At 36.2% G+C, this 22,899-nt stretch overlaps 1 protein-coding gene across 4 annotated transcripts in view; it reads right to left on the reverse strand.

The window, feature by feature from the left end:
* drpr (multiple EGF like domains draper) overlaps positions 1-22,899 on the reverse strand; it is a 174,012-nt gene that overhangs the window by 16,096 nt on the left and 135,017 nt on the right. For 3 of the 4 annotated variants that reach the window (XM_083110763.1, XM_083110761.1, XM_083110762.1), the window contains 9 exons: positions 21,128-21,248; positions 20,802-20,939; positions 19,169-19,380; positions 17,925-18,091; positions 16,901-17,029; positions 15,315-15,422; positions 6,672-6,836; positions 3,407-3,613; positions 1,893-2,048 (listed from right to left, as the gene is read on the reverse strand). In XM_083110763.1, coding sequence (XP_082966889.1) covers positions 1,893-2,048; positions 3,407-3,613; positions 6,672-6,836; positions 15,315-15,422; positions 16,901-17,029; positions 17,925-18,091; positions 19,169-19,380; positions 20,802-20,939; positions 21,128-21,248 — 1,403 coding nt within the window. The remainder of the gene's footprint in view (positions 1-1,892; positions 2,049-3,406; positions 3,614-6,671; positions 6,837-15,314; positions 15,423-16,900; positions 17,030-17,924; positions 18,092-19,168; positions 19,381-20,801; positions 20,940-21,127; positions 21,249-22,899) is intronic. The other variant, XM_083110765.1, reaches the window with a different exon arrangement.

The raw sequence follows: 22,899 nt of genomic DNA on the forward strand, positions 1-22,899 counted from the left end.
TCTTCATGACATGCCTATATTCACTTTCAAACTTTTCATTATTTTCATGACAATATCAAGGGTCCTTATATCTTCAACTCAAAGCACCAGGCCACACATGAATTTTCATTTTAAAATACAGAATAATGAGAAACAAATGTTTCAACCTTCCAAACGAAAAGTATTTACTCCTATACACCAAGGTGCAAATGCAATGTTGCTGCTCAGGTGCATGACTGTGTGAAAATCATGGCCTCAGATTATTTACTGCTAGTGTTGGGCAATATATCACGATATTGTAAAAATATCACCCAGGTGATAACAACTAGATGATATATCATCATATTTTGATGATATAAATCATATTGGCAATATATTGTCATGATATTTTGGCATTATACAGGGTGTTCTGGGAGGAAGCGGCAATTCTTTGGGAACTGGTAGTATGGGTGATTCTAAGCAAAAAAGTTCATATGAACATAGGTCCGATTTTGAACGATAATGGAGATATAAACAGAAATAAAATTGATGTAGGAAAACGTAAACAAAAACAGTAACAAGTAAAACATGGCAATGTAATGGTACATGTGTAAGTAAATATGAGAAGGGACATGCTGATACTAATCTTTATTGCATGAATTTGTGGTGTAGCAGTAATTAGTACACAATAATTAAGTATTGAAGCAAGCAATAAATGTAGAAAAATGAAATTTTAGCACCTGCTGGTCAGTACTTACATGAATGAATGTAAGGAGGGAAAAGGCCACAGAAATGATAGCAGGTCAGAGCAGATTTTCACAAATACCACCACCAACATCAATGCACTTTTGAGCACATCGGAGGACATCTTGTGTTGCACTACAAAGTTCCCGATGATGTTCCCGGATTAATGCAGCAGCATTCATAATGCGAATGTGCAGTTCATCCTTTGTATTCACCCTTTCCTAGTAAACCTCCTGCTTCATCCACCCCCATAAACAGAAATCAAGAGGGGTTAGGTTGGGCAAACAAGGTGGCGACGAAACCAGAACACTACCACGACGACAACAACGACCAATCCATCGATTAGAGTAGGTGGAATTCAGATGTTAAATGATCAACTGACTGGAATGAGCAGTTCTACATTTATTGCTTGCTTCATTACTTAATTATTGTGTACTAATTACTGCTACACCACAAATTCATGCAATAAAGATTAGTATAAGCATCTCCCTTCTCGTATTTACTTATGCAATTACCATTACATTGCCATGTTTTACTTGTTACTGTTTTTGTTTAAGTTTTCCTACATAATTTTTATTTTTGTTCATATCTCAGTTATCGTTCAAAATCGGACCCATGTTCCTATGAACTTTTTTGCTTAGAATCACCCATACTACCAGTTCCCAAAGTATTGCTGCTTCCTCCCGGAACACCCTGTATATCACGTTGGCAATATATCATCACGATATTTTGGCTATATATATATATATCATGTCTGTGATATATCATCATGATATTTAGCGATATATATCATGTTGGTAATATTTCATCATGATATTTTGGTGATATATGTATATTGTGGAGACACTATATTGCCTATATCATGATATGGAAAAAATATTGTATGTTATCGTCTGTGATGATATTTTTTTGACAATATATCACGATATAAAATTTCCAATATCGTCCATCTCTACTTACTGCTTTGAACATAGTATTTAAAACCACTTGCTATATATTAGTGTTGGTTTCTGCAAATCAATGTCTTTTCATCAGCTGAAATCATCCATTACTATTAAATGTCCACTGATTTAGTTCATTGAACTGGTTTGTTAGTCTGTCAATTTCATTGATCGATTCGCAGCCGTAAACAACTTTCTGCATAGTTTCATTTACTGTCGACAATACACCGGGCACATATCTTTACTAACCTGTAACATGGTGGCAATCGGCTCCGTTCTTGCAACGACACTCCTTTGTGCATCCTAGCCCATAAAAGCCCTTTGGGCAGGGATGTTCACAGGTGAAGCCCATGTACCCTGGTCTGCATCTGTACTCTCCTGTTATGTGATCACAGGTCCCGTTGCCTACGTGTTGGTAAAAATCACATTAGTACATTTTTCATATTTGTAAATAATATTCATATTTTGTAAACAATATTCAAAGTAACTGATATTACAGATATGTAAGTAAAGGATAACGTTACTCTTACTAATGTTTTTGCTGTTCTAAAATAATACATAAATCAGTGAATGAACTGTCAGAAGTAGGAAGATGCTAAAATATTGGTTACGTATTTTGATTGAGAAGCTATGAAAAAAAAGGACACCAACAAAAGCAATGTTAAGTGTGATAAGCACAACTCAAAAAAAATTAAAATATTTTATTTCTCTCACTTCTGTGAGAAATAGCAAACACTGCACTAGGGTAAATTATTATTGGTCCAATTCTATGCTGACATGTTCCATTTTTTAGTGTTAATTTGCACATGAACTTGTTATGAAACAGACACAGTGCTTCCATTTTCAACACACAGAGGTTAAAAAAAAAAACGTACATGTGCAATACAAAAATTAAACACACAAGACAGGTGAATGTTAAAACAAATTAACTACAAAACAGTTAACCACAAAAAAGTTGCATATTTAACATTTTATCAGTTTATTTTTTACATATGAATTACTTCTTCCTTTTTATGTGAAATTTAATGCATCTCTTTATTGTGAAGTTATGAGCTCGTATACTACATCATGCATTTTAAGTCTTCGAAATAGTAAATAGTATGTTACAGGTATAATTTAATTCCACTGAAGTGCGAAAATGTATTTTGCATCTCTTATGAAACTGGTCTGTTGTTTATCATTGAAATGAAAATTACTTCACGTTCAAGAAAATGATATTTGGAAAGGTTTCATGGAAATTGGAAATTGTCTGGATAATTATGTAATAATTAGAAGTCTGGCTAACAAGAAACTTGTTATATATTGACTTGTCTTATTTTCATGTGTTTTTCCCTCTATAGAAATAGTTGGTGATTGTTAGCTAATAAATAAAAGCAATAAAAGCATTGTTTTTCTCAGCAATATGAACTTCAGCTAAATCCAAATAAAAGCATTACTCATACTCATACACACATTTACGGTAAAGAACTTAAAATATGGGAAAATGTTACATATGGTAACATCAAATTCGCGCTCCGCTGTAACTTAATCCGAAACTTGAAGCTGATGCACAGCTCACGACACACAACAGTGGGCAAAGTGTCCATCATGTTCATTCAGTCTGTTTACCACTATGTGATGAAGAAACAAAAATGCCAATAAGCAGAAAACATCTAGTATCAGTGCAATTTTATTCCTTTCATAATAAAAAAAGAGAACGATGGACAGTTTGCCCACCATTGTCTGTGCAGCCGATTGTACAACATAAGCAAAGATGCTCCTACCATAGACCCTTCTGGTACACTTCTCCTGGCATCTCAGTCCGAAGTAACCCTCGGGGCATGGCTCATCACAGTTGATACCTCTCCAGCCTCTCTCGCAAATGCACTCCCCTGTCTGAGGGTCGCAGGAGCTGTTGTTCATGCAGTTGCACTGCTTGCTGCAGTTGTCTCCAAACATACCAAGCGGACACTGACTCTCACATTTCAACCCTGTGCAAAGTTAACATGTGAACAATCAGGGGGGAATCATTTGTGCTGAAGACAAGAATTTGGGAGGGTGTCATACTGTTATACACAATCATTACCTCTATCCAACTTCTCGATTTAGATTAAACTAACATATTTTCACCACAGGTAGAAACCAAGTCTTGTACTTGCTGTTGCGTAGTAATCAAGGGATTCCAGGTAGAATGTGATGCATACAGAACGTGAGCTCACTTTAAACTGTAGGTCTAATACCATTTATCCTATCCGAGTGTATGTGAACCTTGTGTTTTTAGTCCCAGCCATTGCATGGTGGTTTATTTGCGCCTGTTCTTTCTTTTGTTTCATCTAAACATCATACATTCTCTTCAATAATGTAAACAATACTTAATCAACTCTTTCCTATCTATACTCTTGTGCCATGCACAGAAAGGTTAGGTGCTTCCATCTTTATTTTATTCATGTATTATGTTCCCAATAAAAGTGATAAAAGCTGGGAGTTTACACACTGACTATGTGACATCTAACAAAATGCCGCTATGGCACATTAGGCATTTCAACTGAAAATGCTGCCTTTTCTTAACAGGATATCTTAGCATTTAATTGCCAAAATTTACACTTTGTTTACCTCAAAGTATTACGTCTTTTTCTATGGTCCTCTTAAGGCACTACTAAACCTCTGGCTTATGCCAGCAATGATTCCTCTCCTTTCAAAAGATGCCATTGAATTTCAAATTCTGAAAAATTAGAACTGTTTAAAATTCTCTCTAAGAGCATTAAGCGAATCTTTATGCAGCCTGTTTTTGCTATTGTGTAGACATCTGTGATAGAAAATAGGCACATGGTATCACAAATCTATTACAAACATCTGTACACAGCAAAAGTATACCACACGAAGATTCATTTTAATGTTCTAGAAGTAATTTTAGAAAGATGTAATTTTTCAGAATTTGCTATATCATAGTGGATTTTGGAAAACCACTTTGCTCGCATGGGCCGAAGGTCCAGTACAGCCTTAAAATGCAATTAAAATTCCAAATTTTAATGGTGAAGTGTAGTGCACTGGCATTTAAAAATTATGTATCTATTTGCAATAGTTAATACTGAAACACAGAAATGTTAGTCACTAACAGTGTAACAGGTTAATTTCACACTAACAACATAACAGATTAATTTCACACTGCCGTGCTCTACAAATTCAATTATTGCATAAAGCAGATGTGTCAATGTGTACAGAAGTGCATTGAAAACAGAAAGTACAAGTGATATACACAAACATAAATGTATAGATTTTTTTATACTTTTACACTACAAACACATTCAGTGCTACAAGATTCCAAAAACAATTGTGATTTATTATTAAACATGATAATGCCAACAAATATTGGTGAAGCAAATTATTTCTTGAATACATGAAAAGACTTCTAAATTCAAGTAGGCATCTCTACAAAATTATTAAAATGAATTATTACAAGCGTATTTCTTTTTTTTATTGTGCCTACTATTGAAATGAACTTTAATGAATCCATATATATATTATTACAATTAATTTACTGTGGAAAATATAAAAACCTAGATCATGGTATGACATCATACTATGTTATGCATTGTGAATACATTTTGCTCTAATAGCAGCTTTTTCTAATTATGATAGAGTTTTACTTACAAATGTTGCATTTATTTGTAATCTAAGTTTTTATATTCATGTTCCAGAACTTAAGTGCCACTGAACACTAATAAGTTAGAATTTTTAAACAAAGAAACATTCACACATCAAATATGATTGCAATTAATAAACTAAAAGGGTTCTTGTGTAGCTAAATTGTTAGCACTCGCACTTTTGGTGTGAGCAATCTAAAGTTTGATTCCTCATTTGAGCCTTAAACATGGGTATATAATAGAGAGCTCCTTGATGGGACTTGCATGTGTTGCCTATGCATCACCCTACAGGAAGCTACTTAGCATGGCTTGGCTCTCAAAGGGCTGTTGCACCATGCAGTGTAATTAACTCTGATACACTTACTATTCATTTTTCCACCTGACGAAGCCACCAGACGAGTGGCGAAATCGATTGCTGGAAAAAACGTACGTGGAAAAATGTATAGTAACTGTATCAGAGTTAATTACCTATCTCCGCGTAACCGCCAAACTGATATCTTTAGACACCATGCAGTGTAGTTTTTCTTTTTAATCAATTAAAAACAGAAAACTAATAAGATCATTGTTTGTGAAAAATCTAGTCAAAAATTAAAATATATGTTGTTAACGTATACTGGGTGGTTGAGTGACTGTAAATCAACTGAGCCGATGTTGAAGTATCGGTAGTGGAAAAGTTTCATTTGGAATTTATTTTTCCGTAACTGGTGATACTTTTCCGGCATTTTAGTCTTTTGAAAATTGCTGTGCAATATTTTTGAAGAACCTGGAAATTATGCAAAATTTGAAGTTTTTATTAATTTTACACCAGCATTGTGGGGAAAAAATGGATTTTCTGTTTACACGCCAGTTATTTTAATATTGTGACAGAATTCACAAATATTTTAAGCTGCTGGGTTCGATACCCGGTGGAGGCACCTGGCACAGTGGTTCAGATCCCACTTAAAACTGTAGGTCCAGTCCCGATTAGCCTATCTGTGCATAAAGTGGACTTAAAACAACAATTCAAAATTCAAATATTTTAAAGCAAATTGGTGCATGTAATTGGAATGGAATACTTACACAATAAAATTAATCAATATTTTTAATAACATTTAATTATTACAGTTTTCAAGCATTGGTATCAGTGGGAATAAGAGTATCTGCATTAGTGCTGATAGTGGTATCAGTTTAAAGAGGTATCGGCTCAGTTCTAGTATTGTTCTTCCTCTCTTGAAAAACTACAATGGATTTTAATAGTTGTCAACTAATGATCTCACCACTGAAGTCACAACCTGGGCTTGGCTGTCCCTTCATCAATTTTGTATAATTGTCGTGACTAGGATAACGAGGCAGAAGAGCAGCAGCATATAAAAAAAAAAATACAAGTACAAATCTTTAACGGAGAAAGTAAAAGCAGATAACCTACCTCTCCATCCTTTCTTGCACAGGCAACGTCCAGTCACATGATCACAACCATAGTTGTTTTCTGTTGTGCACTCGCACTGCTGGTGGCACCCACGCCCAAAAAAGCCTGCCTCACATTTCGTTTCACAAGTTTGCCCAGTGTATCCAGGTGAGCATGTGCAGGACCCTGCAATAGATTATTTTCATAAGAACTGGAAAAGAAATTGCCATGTTATATTCTATTTTAAAATTTATTCAGTGTGTGCTTAACGTGCGTCTCAATTTACACACACCAGAAAACAAATTTTATGACAAAAAGACAGAAGAAAATATTCTGAAGCAGTCAGGTTCACACATTGCCTTTGTGGTCATGTGCATTGTAGAATTAATAATAATAATAATAATAATAATAAAGTACTTTTAGAACATAACACTGATAGAATGAGCTTAAATCATATCCTGAATACATACTGTAGTTATGTTGTAAAACAAAGACGGTGATTAGAATGTTGCAAATTAAAAATAGCTTCACCATAGTTGTGACTGTCAAATATGCAGATTTGTTACAGCTATAACTACTTTCACAGAAAATTTGCCTTCTACAGTTTCTGAGTAACAGTACTTAACTACATTTCCACTATGATGAACAAGAATTCTCACATGCCATTTACCTTAGACACTTTTCAAACAGAGGAGTTAGATATATTACATATTATTATTATTATTATTATTATTATTTATGGTGTACAATTTCAAATGTGTTAGCCACTGGCATATGAAGGATTTTTTTTCAGAGGGGGCTGGAATTGTAAAGGTGGATATTACATAGCTGCATTTTAGGAGGGTGTGGGATAAGCTATAAAATATTTCATAATTACCATTTTTTTAACAGTCATCTTAAAGGTTTTCAAAGACAAAAAAATGCAATCGGTGGTGTTTCAGTTAACACTTTATTTTTTTCCAAGTTCTTTACTGTCTTCACTTGAAAATCTTAATTTTCTCAAAATTTCAGGGGAGGCTGTAGCCCCATGAGCCCCCTTCTGTGAACCCCAGCTGAACTTGAATGTGATAATGACGAAAAGTGTGGTGAGTTCCCCACTAAAAAAAATGTAATCAGTTGTGGTAGTGTTGATACGAGTAGCATGACCCCCTCCCCACTCCCCAATAATCCCAGTTCTTTTTTTACATCATGGGACTATTTTAGAGAGAATTCACACCAAAGAGACGAAGTTGCAAGCGACACTTATTTCTAGCTCAGTTTGCACGATGATACAGATATAATTGCATTAATCAGATTTTTAGTCACCCGAAAAAAACGTAACAAGAGACATTGTAACATATAAATTGCGTTGTAAAATTTGTGCAAGTTATTGAAATGCAGGAGAGGCATGTTGTGCATGAGAAACTGAGACATAATATGCACTCACCTGAAACTGTATACGCTAGACTTTCCAGCCTGGATAAAGTGAAGACCTAAACACTAGATAAATGATTCTCAACCTTCTTGAAATCATGACTTTTTTTTTTTTTTTTTTTGTAGTCAATGCCCTTAGCTCAAGAATTTTCCTCGTAAATACCTTTCCAGTATTTAAGATTTTATGAATGAATTAACATGTACCCATGAAATTAAATATTGAAAAATAAATTCTAGCATAATCTTAAGAGTAATAATAGTTTGATTACGTGTAATATTGCTGACAAATATAAAAATATGGATGAAGTGGTAACGTCATCTCCTTGTAATGAAGTGATCCCAGGTTCGATACCCGGTGGAGGCACAGGGCAGATCCAGTTCTGATTAGTCTATTTATGCATAAAATGGACTTATAAAATGAAAACTCACAACTCAAATATGATATTGGAATTGTGTTATTTGTCAACACTTTCAGCAGAACCTTCTGCAGCTCAGTATAGTTGCTGGCTTTTCAAAATAAAAGCAACCATGTCCTAAATGCCCAAATATGGCCTCTTTACACAATGTTGAAAGAAAATTACAGCAGATAACTGCACCAAAAAACTTGATAAAGCGAAAAGAATGTTGTGTTTAAATCTTAAAACATTGTACATATTGATACTTTATTATACCAACAAATTAAAGCTTCAAACATCTTGTAAGGCCTCCGGTTGGGCTCACTTCTAGAGTCCAAATATAGCTCATTGGAATGAAGCATTCACTGCGAATATGCGAACAACAAACTGAGGCTACACAATGCATGGTATTGAGAAAACGAAACAGTCCGAGTGACATGCAAGCGACATGAGATGCGTGCAGCTTGTCGTGTTGCTTCGGTTCGAAAGGTTAAATTGATTACTGAGTGTTCCCTTGCAAGTGGCACGTGTCTCTTCGGTGTGAATTCTCCCTTAAATGCACTTACAACAATAATTCTCTTGGGAGATTTATGGTTTGACATGGCAAACATGGTGAAAGTATTGTGTCCGTATTTCCGTGTTGCAGTTTTTGTTACTGTTCAATTAATTAAGGCACTGGTCCTTCAAAATTAATCTGACAACAAAACAACAATATGTAAAGAAAGAAGTTTACCTACATGACATGAAGATTTAGTTTAAGTGACAAAACCATTTCAGAGTTATTTTAGAATGTACTGTTTATACTTGTGGTTAATACACAAAAATAACAAATGCATTTTCCACCACTAAGACAAAGACTGCAATTGCTTTATTCAACAACATATCTCTGTACATATTTACTAACATCCCTAAAAAATAGAATCTAGGAATGAAAAGTAAATTAGATGAAACAGGCAGGCAGGGACGTAGCTAGGTTGATCAGTTCGGGGGGGCCAAATCTGAAATTTGTTCCTATGTAAATATTTCCAGACAGTAAAGGTAAATAACTCTGTGTGTGTAATGTACATATATATATACATATATATATACATTATATATATATATATATATATGTAGCAATATTATAATGTAATATTATATATATATATATATATATATATATATATAATATTACATTATAATATTGCTACATATATATTGCATTGGTATATTAAACTACTAAGAAGTGTATATAATATACTATATGTGAATACTGGAGGTCAAATAAAAATTAGAGTTCAACAATTTTCAGGAAGCAAATCAATTTATGTAATTACTATTAAACTATTACTTTACAGTTTTCCTTAATGTATTTTACTTTCTGCTTGTCTCAATGACAACCTCTTCTTTTTTATCGAAACTATATCCCCTGTGGAAGTGCTAAACTGATAAATTATTCTGTGTAGGATCTTTCCTATTCATTCTGGAGGATACCGGGATTTTTTTTTTCACCTGTTCGAGCGGCTCCGGTGCCCACCCAGCGTCGTACGTATAAAGTGGGTACATGGAGGAAACTCTGGCAGGTAAACGAGGCCAGGGACGTGGTGCTGATTGATCACATCACCTCCACCTTCGGCCGTGATCAAGAAAGTTTAGAGCCCTAACTACACACCCCTATACGCTTTCATGGCATAGCGAAAAGCACAGGGGAACACATTACTTTACTTTTTTCATTATTTGGTATCCAGTACGTCATCATTAACAAATCATATTACATACACGCACACGCACACATATACACAGTTTTTTGGGGTAACCGTTATAACTTGTTACTTATGAGAAACGCTTATATTGAAAGCGAAGCGAACAAGAAAAATATTACTAATTTCATATCTTTCATTCTTTCAAACAGGCAATAACAAATACTTTCACAAGTCATCATGTAAGTAAACTGCTACATTTTCTTCGTCCTCTTGCATCTGCCCCTCCTCCCTCCCCAAGCCCTCCTACCTCCTCACTAAAGTTATTGCTTGCTCGAAGGCAGCGAGGTCATTGGACTGTTCTGGTACTTGGCACCCTGGATAGAAGCAAAATCTAGCAGAATGAATCGAAAACAAAGGTTTACTGGGGAAGGGAAAATTTAACCGTATTTGCGTATTGCCTTACAGAAACGGTGCACTGAAACAGCAGGGGTACAATAACTCAACCCAGGGATAAGTCTTCCCTGCCATTTGAATGCCATTTCCTTCCCTTAATCCCTTAAAGCAAGAAAGACCGCTCCCTGCAAATTTGTCAGGTTCGACACAAAGGGGTCTAGTCATACAGTGACGACCACAGATTAGAAATAGGTCTCGCAGGAACATTTTATGACGGGCAGTTCAGAGAGTATTTGGGACGCAGTGCCGCCTTTGGTTGTCCGCAACCATCTCGCCAACATTTGTTGAACAAGCTTGTTGTATTGTCTCCATTCAAGCTTTGTGCTGGTCTTAGGGCCGCCTGTCAAGATGTTGCTTTCCTGAAGAAAGAAGATCGCGTTTTATTCTAATTTCTGGGCCTTCCCGATGGCGCAGTGGTACCGTCGTTCCCTTGTAATTAAGGGGTCCCGGGTTCGATACCCGGTGGAGGCATATAGTGGTTCGGATCCCACTTGAAACTGTAGGTCCAGTCCCGATTAACCTTACTGTGCACAAAGTGGTCTTAAAACAACTCAATCAATCAATCTTATTTCTGGCTGTGAATTTAGGCAGGGACGTAATTATAACAATAATAGGACGTTATAAAACATTAATAATAATAATAATAATGACGCTTTTAACATTGAAATTATTGTCAAATTTAAATTCTAGCACATTTAGTAGTATTCCAGCGCAAACAGCACTTTAAATTATGCGATTGATTTGTAACTCTCCTCTAGACACTAACGTGTGCAGGTTTTTTTTTCAGAGGGGACGGGGAGAGACAGTATAACATATTTCATAATTAACCACTTTTAAGCTTCCTTTTGAAAGTTGTTCAAAGACAGAAATTTCTGGAGAGTTATAGCCGCATCAGCTCCTTCATGTGTACACCAGTGCCTCGAGATGTAGTAGGAAAAATAGATGCGTGCCACTTTTTTTGCGGCAATTTCGAAAATTGTGCACCTCTTAACTTGCACCCTGCATTCTCGCAAAACGACGTTGATGGTTTGTGCAAGTATCATGCACAAAGACACTGAAGTAGGTGTTTTCACACTTTGTTTATTTCTGTCTTGAGTTCGTGTTATCAGTAGGGAGCGGGTTTATAATAGCCACAAAGCATGCTAAATAGACAGGTAAATTGGCGCCAAAAATGACAAAATTTGACAACTTCAAAAAGCACAAAAAATAGGTAGTAAATATCAACTTGTTATTACCTTTCTTTTTCAGTTTCACACCTATTTTTTTTATTCTACGTATATTTTTTTTTTTTAATGTTCTGCCGATTTTCTGTTACTTCTAGTTAATCGCAATGTTGACGATCATGAATGGCAATTAATGAAGGAAAACTCACAAATCGCCATCACAATTATGATATGTAATATGCAGAATATTATTGGCGACTCAAATGTTCTGTTTCTTGTTGTTTTTTAACATTCTCAAGAATAAATTCATGTTTTTGCTTTATATTGCATATTTATTATAACGTCACGTTTACCACGGCGGACCTCCTCGGTGTGGTTTACCACGTTGCCTTGTAACCAAAGAGTGCCAGGTTCAAGTCCCGATGGAGACACATCGGAGTCAAATTTAAATTATAAATCCAGTTCCAATTAATCTATTTGAGCATAAAATGGACTTTAAACTATTTTTGATTACGACGACAATGGGATCAGTTATTGTAATAGTGAAAGAAAATAATATCTCCTTCAGGATTCAAACCTCGGACTCAGTTTTACAGAAATTGTAATCTCTAGACCAGTGGTTCCCAAAGTGTGCATCGCGGCGCCCTGGGGCGCCCTGGTTGGCGTACGGGGCCGCCGCGAGATGTTCCAATATTTTCACTAAAATTCAGTCATTGATATGATTGTTCGAAATACATGTTCTTATTTAGAACATTTTACATAAAAAATGTTTCTGAATTTGAAATATATGTTTATTTTTTAACTTAAGGAAAGCAACCTGTACGCACTAACAGAGCGTTACAAGTGTTAGATAGGGCCTCCCCGGTGGCGTAGTGTTAGAGTTGCCACCTTGTAATAAAGGGGTCACGGGTTCGTTACCCGGTGCAGGCACATAGTGGTTCGGATTCCACTTTAAACTGTAGGTCCAGTTCCGATTAGCCTTATTGTGCATGAAATGGACTTAAAACATCAATTCAATCAATCAATCAATCAAAGCAAGTATTAGATATGCCTACATTCTGATTTGGACGCCGTGGAAAAATCTTGAAACACTAATGGCGCGGCGAAACGAAAAAGTTTGGAAATTCCTGCTCTAGACCATAGAGATTAGCTTTGTTCCTTCGTTCGTCAGTGCTATATATATTTTTTAAAACAATGCAAATATAGGTAAAGATTATTTCTCCGTTGTGTGAGGTATCGGTAGACCGTTGCTGGCAATGCCAACAATGCATTAGTGTACATTGTTATTAGATAGGCTTCCACTCTCCCCGACATCCATTCTAAACAATGGCATTACTTATTTCATTTATTCCAGTGTTCGTGGCGGAGTGGTAAGCGTAAAGGGCTACGGAATCAGAGATGTTCAAACCTCCACCAGCCATTGGTGACTCATTCTGTTTGTCTATGCTCCCATCACCTTTCCATCCGTCCATCATTCATCCATCCACATCGACTTGTAAAAATTAACCTACGAGGTAGGAGAAAAGGTAAAATAGCCAAAATGAAAACCTATTGAATTCTAGCCGCATCAGTGGCTGAGCACGTTAGCTACCGAATTACAATTTTGTCCAAAATCGATCTAAGTTCGAGTCCGTGAGTTTTTGTATTAAGTCCTCTTCATGCACAGATAGGCCAATCGGGACTGGACGTACAGTTTAAAGTTGGATTCAAACCACTATGTGCGTCCACTAGATATTGAACGCAGGCCAGGACCTCTTAATTATATGGTGACGACATTACCGCTACGCGATGTCCTCGCCTGGAGAGGCAGGCGCTTTTTTTGTTACTGTCCATGCATTAATTTCTTGTATCACCGTTGCATATCTTTGACATTAGCCAGAAGTGTCAGTAAAGTAATGCAAAATCAGGAAACGAAAATCAAAGTACATCCAGTGTTCAAATTGAATTTTTTAATTTAACTCCTGACCAGGTAAAGAATTTTCCTCTTAAATATTCTCGATCATATTTTGCTATTGCTAAGAATTTGACGTAATCATTTCTTTCAACTTCAAGTAAATATTACATTAATATCAGCATATAAATTGTCAGTTTCTGTACTGAATTTTACATTAAAATTAATACTGTTGTTGGTTTGCAAATTACAATATGTATTTGATGAGAAAATATTTCCTGATTAATTTGCCTTCCTCTAAGAAAAATAATTCTGATAGGAATTAAAAGTCCACTGAGACGAGATCAGTGATTACTGAACTCTTGTACATTAATTGGAAAATTTGTGTTATTTACTTTGAACCATCAGTCCGTATGTTTTAGGTACAAATCTCAAAATTTGAAAAGGGAAGCTGATATGACTTTTCTCCTCAGAATTTTTTTCAATTTGAACACTCGATATACATACATATACATATTTCATTATTTAAGTTAAACTACGAACACACACACACATATAATTGTTTTACAAAACTGATTGGTACTCACTTTGTAATTCGCTCACAGTTCCATGCATTTTAGATGATAGGACGTTCCTCCGTTTTCCTTAATTTTTTCACATGGTTTCTTCCAGTTGCGAATCCCTATTTTCCTGAAACTTGATTCTGCATATCCTGAATCTGTGCCAAATTTACGGCATGGAAAACAAAAGCATGCGTCAAGTTCCACACTATATTCTAGCCACGGCGCAGATGCAAACCAGTATTTTTGAAATAATCGCTTTCGCTTTCCGAACGTAGAATTTGGATAGTTTTGCAAAAGTGGTTGCCTAGGATTATCTACCCCAAGATCAGTAATTATTTTCACATTAGTACATTCACTTGTTTTGCCTAACTTTGGAACGTCAGAACTTGGATAAACATCATATTCATTGTCGTCATGTTCCACATGTTTTGAGATAGTTTTAAAATATCCAGTTTTGATAAATTTATCCATTCAAAATGGAAATGCACAACAACGCTAGAACTCTTCCCACACACGAACAAATACACAGTGACCGTAGCAACCCGATAGCAGACCTTCCTCGCAAGCAAGAACACAAAGCTAATCTGTGGCTCTGAAGCTGAAGCAAGGAGCAATTTTAAATCTCAGAACAATGTCAGTACTGGAGAACTCTCTCCATATGTCGCTCGACCCCCTACTGTTGACCGCTCGGCCTCGGCGGAGTCTTTGATTCCATCTATAACGGAAGGGTCATTTGCAACAAAAGGCAAAAGGTTTTCACAAACTTAGGGTAGGGCAAGGGTAATAACCTCAAAGCATTTTATGCCTTTGGTTATAAACTGGTAAGCAACGAAAGGGTGGAATTTTGCTGTCCTACATTTGCTTCCGAAGATTTCCAACTCTGCTACAAATTTACCAGAAAATAATATGTAGTATTAATTTAGGATAATTTTTAATCGATCAAAATTTTGTTTGCGGGGGCCAGAGTTACAACTGCCGGGGCCAAAGCCCCCCCCAGGCCCCCCCCCTAACGACGTCCCTGCAGGCAGGTGAATCAAAACACTTAAGTCCAATAATAATTTAAATATTTTCCAGTATCAGAAACAAAATAATCACATTTCTTACCATTTATTGGACTACATGCTGCATTGTTTTGGCATAGGCACACTTCCTTGCACTGTTTTCCATAGAAGCCTTCAAGGCAAGGTCTGTCACACTGAAGTCCATCCCATCCTGAAAAATCAACAAGTCTTAATTTTGGTGAACAACCTAGTATGCTTTCAGCAATACATACACTGTTAGAAAACTTTCAGACTGAAGTTGCAGGTGACACATGTATATCACTTGAGGATTTCGCCAATCCAATACAGGCTTGTGCGGCCTGTTCTACTGCTACGATGTGAAACGCTGCTGTTGACCGGTTCGTGTTGCTTGCCACTTTGGTGTGTATCTCCTTTAATGGACAATACTAGGGACTTCAGATTTTGGCAAGCATGAAAATTAAAATTGCACAAGTTGCAATTTCTACATTTTTAAAATTATTTGGGGAATTTAACCACATTTTCAATAATGCAGAAAACATTGCCCATTTGCAAGTCTGGACCAATTTTTCGGACCATGTCCCTGCATACAGTGGCTTTGGGGTTCACCCAGCCTCTTGTAAAATGGGTACCCAGGGGAGTAAAGGTAGCCACAGCATGCTGCTGATCACATCACCTCTGCAATAGCACAGATCGTGGATGTGAGGAGACCCTACATTCATTGTATCCAGGGTGGTATTTGTAGAGGGGGATTTCCCCCCTCTGCTTGATAAATTTTATCCATGGGGGAAATCTTATATGGCATAGTCATTATTTCATGCTGTCCCTAGACAGTCAGTACAATTTCCCCCACTGGAAATTTCTTAAATACCACACTGATTGCATGTTGCAATGTGCAGGGGAAAGCTTTAAATATACCTTTATTTGACATCACTTTTTACCTGTGGGGTTAATTGCAACAATGTGAATTATTGATGAAATAGATGAACATCTGTGATTAGCACAGCATGCTAATTCTGGTTAGAATCTCAGCCCAAGCATGGGTGTTTTTCGTGATTAACCAAAAATGACAGAAAAGTGATGCTAACTAAGATGATCGATCCTTCATGTAGTTTTCTTTCACTATTCTCAAGATACCCAGTGCTTTTTTCTGGAAAGAAAGATTCCAGCACTCTTCAGATTGGTTATTTAATGTTTTTGTGCTCATCATAAGAACTACTCAAAATAATGTGGAACGTTCACAAATGATAATGCATCAATGTACGTATTATATGTACTTATACACACACACACACACAGACACACACACACACATTTCTTTCGTTAAAATAAAATTTTATTGGTTTTATTCTCACTTATAAAAGGTGCTGGTATGGCGTACTGTAGCATACTGCCAGAAAGAAAGCATAGTAGATATCTATGGTAGAAAGTAGGAACCACCAGAAAACTATCACACATTTAGACAGTGAAAGTAAACCACATGAAGACTTACTTGAATTCTCTACAAGGATTTATAAACAGATATATTTGTTCAAAATTTGGAATACAGTATCACAGTGTTTTTTAAGATGAGATAAACTTTCACAGGCTAAAGGTCAAGAAGGACTTTTAAGGATATCAGAATTAAAAATATGAGAATATATAGCAATTAGGACATGTAGATACACACACCTGGAGCACAAATACAGTGACCATCCTCATTTGAGCAATTGGCACCATGCCTGCAGTTGCACTTCTGCGTACAGTGTTCGCCAAATGTTCCAGGAGGACATATTTCGCTACATTCCGTGCCTTTGTAGCCTAAAATAAGAAAAATATACATGTACCATTGTTCATAACAAAATACACTAACTGTATGTAATGTAGTAAATAATTAAAATGAAAAACAGTAGTGCTGGATATTGGATATTCACTAATCTGGTGGATCAAATAGAAGTCTCCAAAAGGATAATAATAACACATTTGGAATAAGATACATTTATTTTTCATGATGTATGTTGTAAATGAGGTTTTAATTCATGTTGAGGGGAATAAACATCGCAGTTGATAATATAAGACGTAAGCGAGTTACTAAAGATATATCCACGAAACTTATTTGTAAATGTTCTATTAATTTCGGATGCTTCACTATTAGGTTGAACAACTTAAAAGCATAGAGTTCCCAGGTGGATGGTGGCAGTGGCCACCGAAATTAATAGAACATTTACAAGTAAGTTTCACTGATATATCTTTAGTAACTCACTTACGTCTTATATGAGGTTTTAGTATTGTGTACGTGAAATTTCATGTTTACCAGATGCAGTTTCCTCAGTTAACTGAAAAAATACTACCCAATTCACGACGACAAAATTTCACGTACACAAGATTTATTTTTATTGATTTATAATCATAACCCTATTGTTATTTCTACTATTCAAGTTTCATCAATTGCCTCACCCCCTTCCTACTCCACAAAAATGTCTGTCCTCAGACTACCAAAAGAGTTTAAATCCTCCCATTTTTTTCCTATATGGTTTTGAATGAATGCACACTACACACTAAAAGTTTCTCACCATGTGAGTGAAGTCTAAATTCTATCTGAAACACTAATGGTCCACTTTCAAACCAATGCCCCATTGGAATTTGGAATGAGACAGGGTGATCTTACAAAAGAGCTATGCTGGAAGAAGGTTACCATCACTAAAAAAATACCAACCTGGAGAACAGTAGCATGTTCCATTCTCGGGCGAACACTGAGCATTATTTTTGCATGTGCAGAGATTTTTGCAGCCTTCTCCATACGTGTAGACAGGGCAAGGCCTTGAACAGGCTCTTCCATCCCAGCCAGCTTTACACTTGCATTCACCAGTCATTGGATGGCACCTACAATATAGATTCAAAGACTTAAGTTTAAAAAAAAGAAAAGAAAGAAAGAATATATTATTTGAATATAATATATGAATATAAATAACTCTGAAACAATTTAATATTTCAGTAGCATACACCTGCAGAAAGGTAGTGCTGAATATATTTAAGGGATTTGAAGAGAAGTTACACACTGTACATTTTTTTATGTGTTGGAACCAGGTTGTGTTTTCATGGTGTTCTGTTTCAGCCATGGCTGCAGATAACCAGGTTGTTAAGTGTGAACCCTTCTCCTACCATTTTCAAAACTTAATTTTCACTGTTGTTACTTATTTACCATATATTATATTTTATTTAAGCCACTTTTCTACTTCCCTACATTAAGCATAACAATGGATGAATGATGAATTGATGAAACAGATGAAGGAACAAAAAAAGATTTTCATGCCTTATACAGGATTTAAATCTAGGACCCATGGCAATGTAATGTGTTACGCTAGCCACTACACCACCGAGGTTGTTTTACTTTTGTGTAACACAGCATGAAGCCCATGCAAAAATTCTTCCAAATGTTATTGAACTGTTTTAAAAGAAATGTATTTTTTGTCCAGAATTTCAAATAATGATGTTCTTTGAAAACAATAAATTTCTGACAAGTTTAGAAATATATTTGGAGGAGAACAATACTAGGCACTGCTCTATATCAAGGTTTCAGACTGTTTTTTGAGAAGTTGCACAGGGATGATATAACTCCCAGGCCTGCCAAGGTCCATTTGATGAGCACAATCTGGATGCAATTTCATATGGATTTCGGATATTTGAAATCTAGACTGCAGAAATCAAGATACTTGCATATTCACAACATCCAGATATTCAGAGATTCACAACTTCCAGACAGATTACATATTCAGATTACCTTAAACTAAAATACTAAACTCCATGTTACAACACCACTTTGAGGACCAAGGGGCACAATTGGCTTTTTTATTGTATAACACTGGTCAGCACAGTCCTGTTTGGATCTTACTTTTGATTTTAAAGCATAGTCTAAAGTACAAGAATTTTTTTAAAAATAATAAAATGTATTTTACTTACATTTCAGTCTGCTTTTCTTCACACTGACAAACATTCTCACAGCTTTCTCCATAGAGGCCATCCGGACATGCTCTCTCCGTGCACTTCTCCCCCTTCCATCCCTCAGAGCATGTGCAGGAACCATCTGCCGGGGAACATGTGGCACCGTTTGCGCATGTGCAGTTATTGGCACAATCCTTACCAAATTTTCCAAGGGGACACTCTTCCAGACACTGCACCAAAAATAACAATGTGAGAAGAGAGGGGACATTTCTATACCAAGTATTAATAGTCTAGAAACAGCTAGATACAATAATAGCTACTTGCTCGCATGTTAAGTGACAATTTAGTGTTAGTTTTACAGATCTGTGAGGGTGATTCCCCCTCCACTTCCCCCTAATCAGGTTACGAGAATATATGAACAAGTTATAATTTGAACTTACAAAATTGCGTTATTCAGTACAGAATAATACTTTTGAAACAACAAAATCTACAAATTAATAGGATTGCAGGCAAGTAAGAATTATGCGTTACCAAACTTTTCCATGAAAATTTTCTAGCACAGACCAAGTATCCCTGATTGAAACATTTACTTAAAAAAGTTCCAATATTGCACAGAAAAGGAAAAAAGGATCAGCGTTTCTACATGGAATCTTTTCCCACATAATAATTTCATCATGTTAATCACACAACCGTATGAAACTCAAATATAACAAAGAATTTAAAGATAAAAAAAACTGCATTCCTTCTTCAGTTGTTTTGTCTTTAATTAAGCACACTAATGGAAATCTGATCATGCAGGACATTGTACATGCTGATTGGGTATAACAGGACAAAATTATGTTTAAATAAATAAAGAGTACAAGAATTATATGCATACACATAATGAAACATTACTGTGCTAGTGAATTGAGGTGAAGTACACAAATTAATAGCTAGTTCTGGAATGTGCATTTAACTAAATTTTAAAATCATTTTAACGTAAATCTTTTAATTTCTCTGGATCACATTAATCTTAATGTAATAGGTAGGGATCTTGATTTTTCAGTGTTAATTTCTTCTCCACTTTCAACTATTCCATGTTGTTTTTCATGGAATGTATTTAATTTTAATTAATAACAAACAACTGTGAAAAATAATTAATTTAGGTATGACATGGGCTCTGAGGTGTGAAACATTTCCAACACCAAATTAATTAAAAAGCCTTAACTACAATGGCTTGTACGCTTGACAACTATAGATGCAAGCGATCTTGGGTTAAATGAAGAAATAATTTAAGTCAGTAATCCAGTTTTCAGTGTGGGGGGAAGGGGTAAAATGGTAGTAAATAGATACTTCTTGTAAATTGTTTTGTAAATATATATGATTTTTATAAAAAGTGCAAGTTTTGATTACATACATAGAATTTGCACTGAAATTATTTCACATGACTAAAATTGCATTTCACATAAAATTTGTTCCAGTTTAGAATTTAAATACTCATTAAAAGTTTACATACTTGTTTCATTGCTGAAACTTTAAATGTTATTATATTTTGCAAATAAATCAAGATATCTAATATTAGAGTGTCATCGACTTGATATGATGCAAACTATGCAAATAGTGCTTAAGTGTAGTGCTAACTCCTCTCATCTCCCCTGCCACATCAACTCACCCTATCTCCCTGATATCCTTTGGTGCAATTGCATTCCCCAGACACATGGTGGCACTGTGCACCATTATAACAATCGCAGACCTTGCTGCAGTTCACACCCCATAGTCCTATTGGACAGCGATTTCCACAGACTTCACCCTGTTAAAGCATGCAAAATATCACTACAAAAAGTAAACAAAAAATCACAAATTCAATGCAAACAAGAACTGAAAAATGTACAGTGATTCACTACGAAACTACAGAACCAAGTCTACATTTAAATACTTGTATAACAAAATTTATTTAGTCGTTATCCGCAGCACACTCAGATTGAGCAACATACTTACCACCCATCCAGGGGGACAAGAACATGTTCCTGAAATTGGACTACATGTTCCACCATTTTGGCAACGGCATTCAGAGGAGCATTCTTCCCCATGTGTACCTTCGGGGCATCGGAGTTCACAACTGAAAGAAACACAATTGTTCCACTGTAAATTATACTATTGCACAACTGATGTAACATTCAATGAAAGAGATGGTATTCATTGTATTGCACATTGATTTTTGAAAAGAGATTACTCTTGATGCACCTTGAAAGGTAAAGGTAAGGTGAAGCTCCACATGAACATTGCACCAGTACCTTGAAGGCACATTTAGGGGAGATAGGGTCCCATACATTCATGATCTCTGCCATTTTTGGAAATACCGGGTGCGTCAAAAAAATGTATACATACTTTCAACTGTCATAGAAAATTTATTTCCCAACCTACAAGGTTACATTTCTGGGAAAAGAAAGGCTACAGTCCAATTTGAAAAATAAGTGTAGTTTCTGGTCAAAGTGAATGTTCCAAATGGTGGTTAAAGTAAATGTTCAAAATGTTGGCCTTCAGCTTCGATACATTTCTGAACAAGGGTCACGTGAGAGTGGTGTAAGTGCTAGTAGTGTGCTACGCATTCTGAAGAAAGGCAAGTTGCGTGTGTACATTCCAAGGCTGGTGCAACAACTAAGTGATGACGATCCAGATCGCAGGGTACAATTTTATGAATGGTTTCAGGAGATGGTTACACGTGAACCGGGATTTATGGGTAGCATTGTTTGGTCAACAAACAACAATGTTTGTTGATTTCATTTTCCCTGCCATTCGTGCAATGTACGGTAATGACAGGTTTTATTACTAACAAAATGGTGCCCCGCTGCACTATCATAGGGATGTGCGAGCATACCTGGATCAAAATGTACCAGGACAGTGGATAGGCCGCAGGGGACCAATCGAGTTTCCTGCATGCTCCAGACCTTACACCGCTCGATTTTTTCTTATGGGGCACACTAAAAGATGAGGTGTACCGTCGTCAACCACATAACCTGGACACACTTTGGGATGAGATTCAAGCGGGTGTGCAGAAAATCCCATTGGACACTTTGGTGCGAAGTACGGAATCAGTCGTGACTCGTACTCAGAAATGTATCGAAGCTGAATGCCAACATTTTGAACATTTACTTTAACCACCATTTGGAACATTCAGTTTGACCAGAAACTACACTTATTTTTCAAATTTGACTGTAGCCTTTCCTTTCCCAGAAATTTAACCTTGTAGATTGGGAAATAAATTTTCTATGACAATTGAAAGTGTGTATACATTTTTTTGCCGCACCCGGTATGTGATCAGCACCATGTTATGGACACCTTTACCTTCCAGGGTTGTACCCAGGTACCCATTTATTAGAGGATGGGTGAACCCCAGAGCCATTTTCCGCAGGGACAAGGCCAGAATAATTCCAACCTATTATATATCATCTATCCTGGGAATTGAACCTGAGTGTCCCGACATCTAGAGAAATCTTAAATAATGTCCAATATAGAAAGAAAAAAAACTGGCTATAACACAGTTTCATACAACTAAGATTCCATACAAATAAATGATTGTGTAAAAAAGGTAAAAAAAAAAAAAGGTAAAGTGTTCCCCTGTGCATAGCACCACGCCATGAAGGCGTATAGGGGGTGTGGGGGTAACGCCCCACACTTTCTTGATCCGGTCGTGAGTGGGGGTGATGTGATCAGCATCACGCCCCTGACCGCCTTTACCCCCCAGGGTTTCCCCCAGGTACCCATGTTAT

This window comes from Lepisma saccharinum, chromosome 24 (assembly GCF_977018435.1).
Source record: "Lepisma saccharinum chromosome 24, izLepSacc3.1, whole genome shotgun sequence".
Lineage (NCBI taxonomy): Eukaryota > Metazoa > Arthropoda > Insecta > Zygentoma > Lepismatidae > Lepisma > Lepisma saccharinum.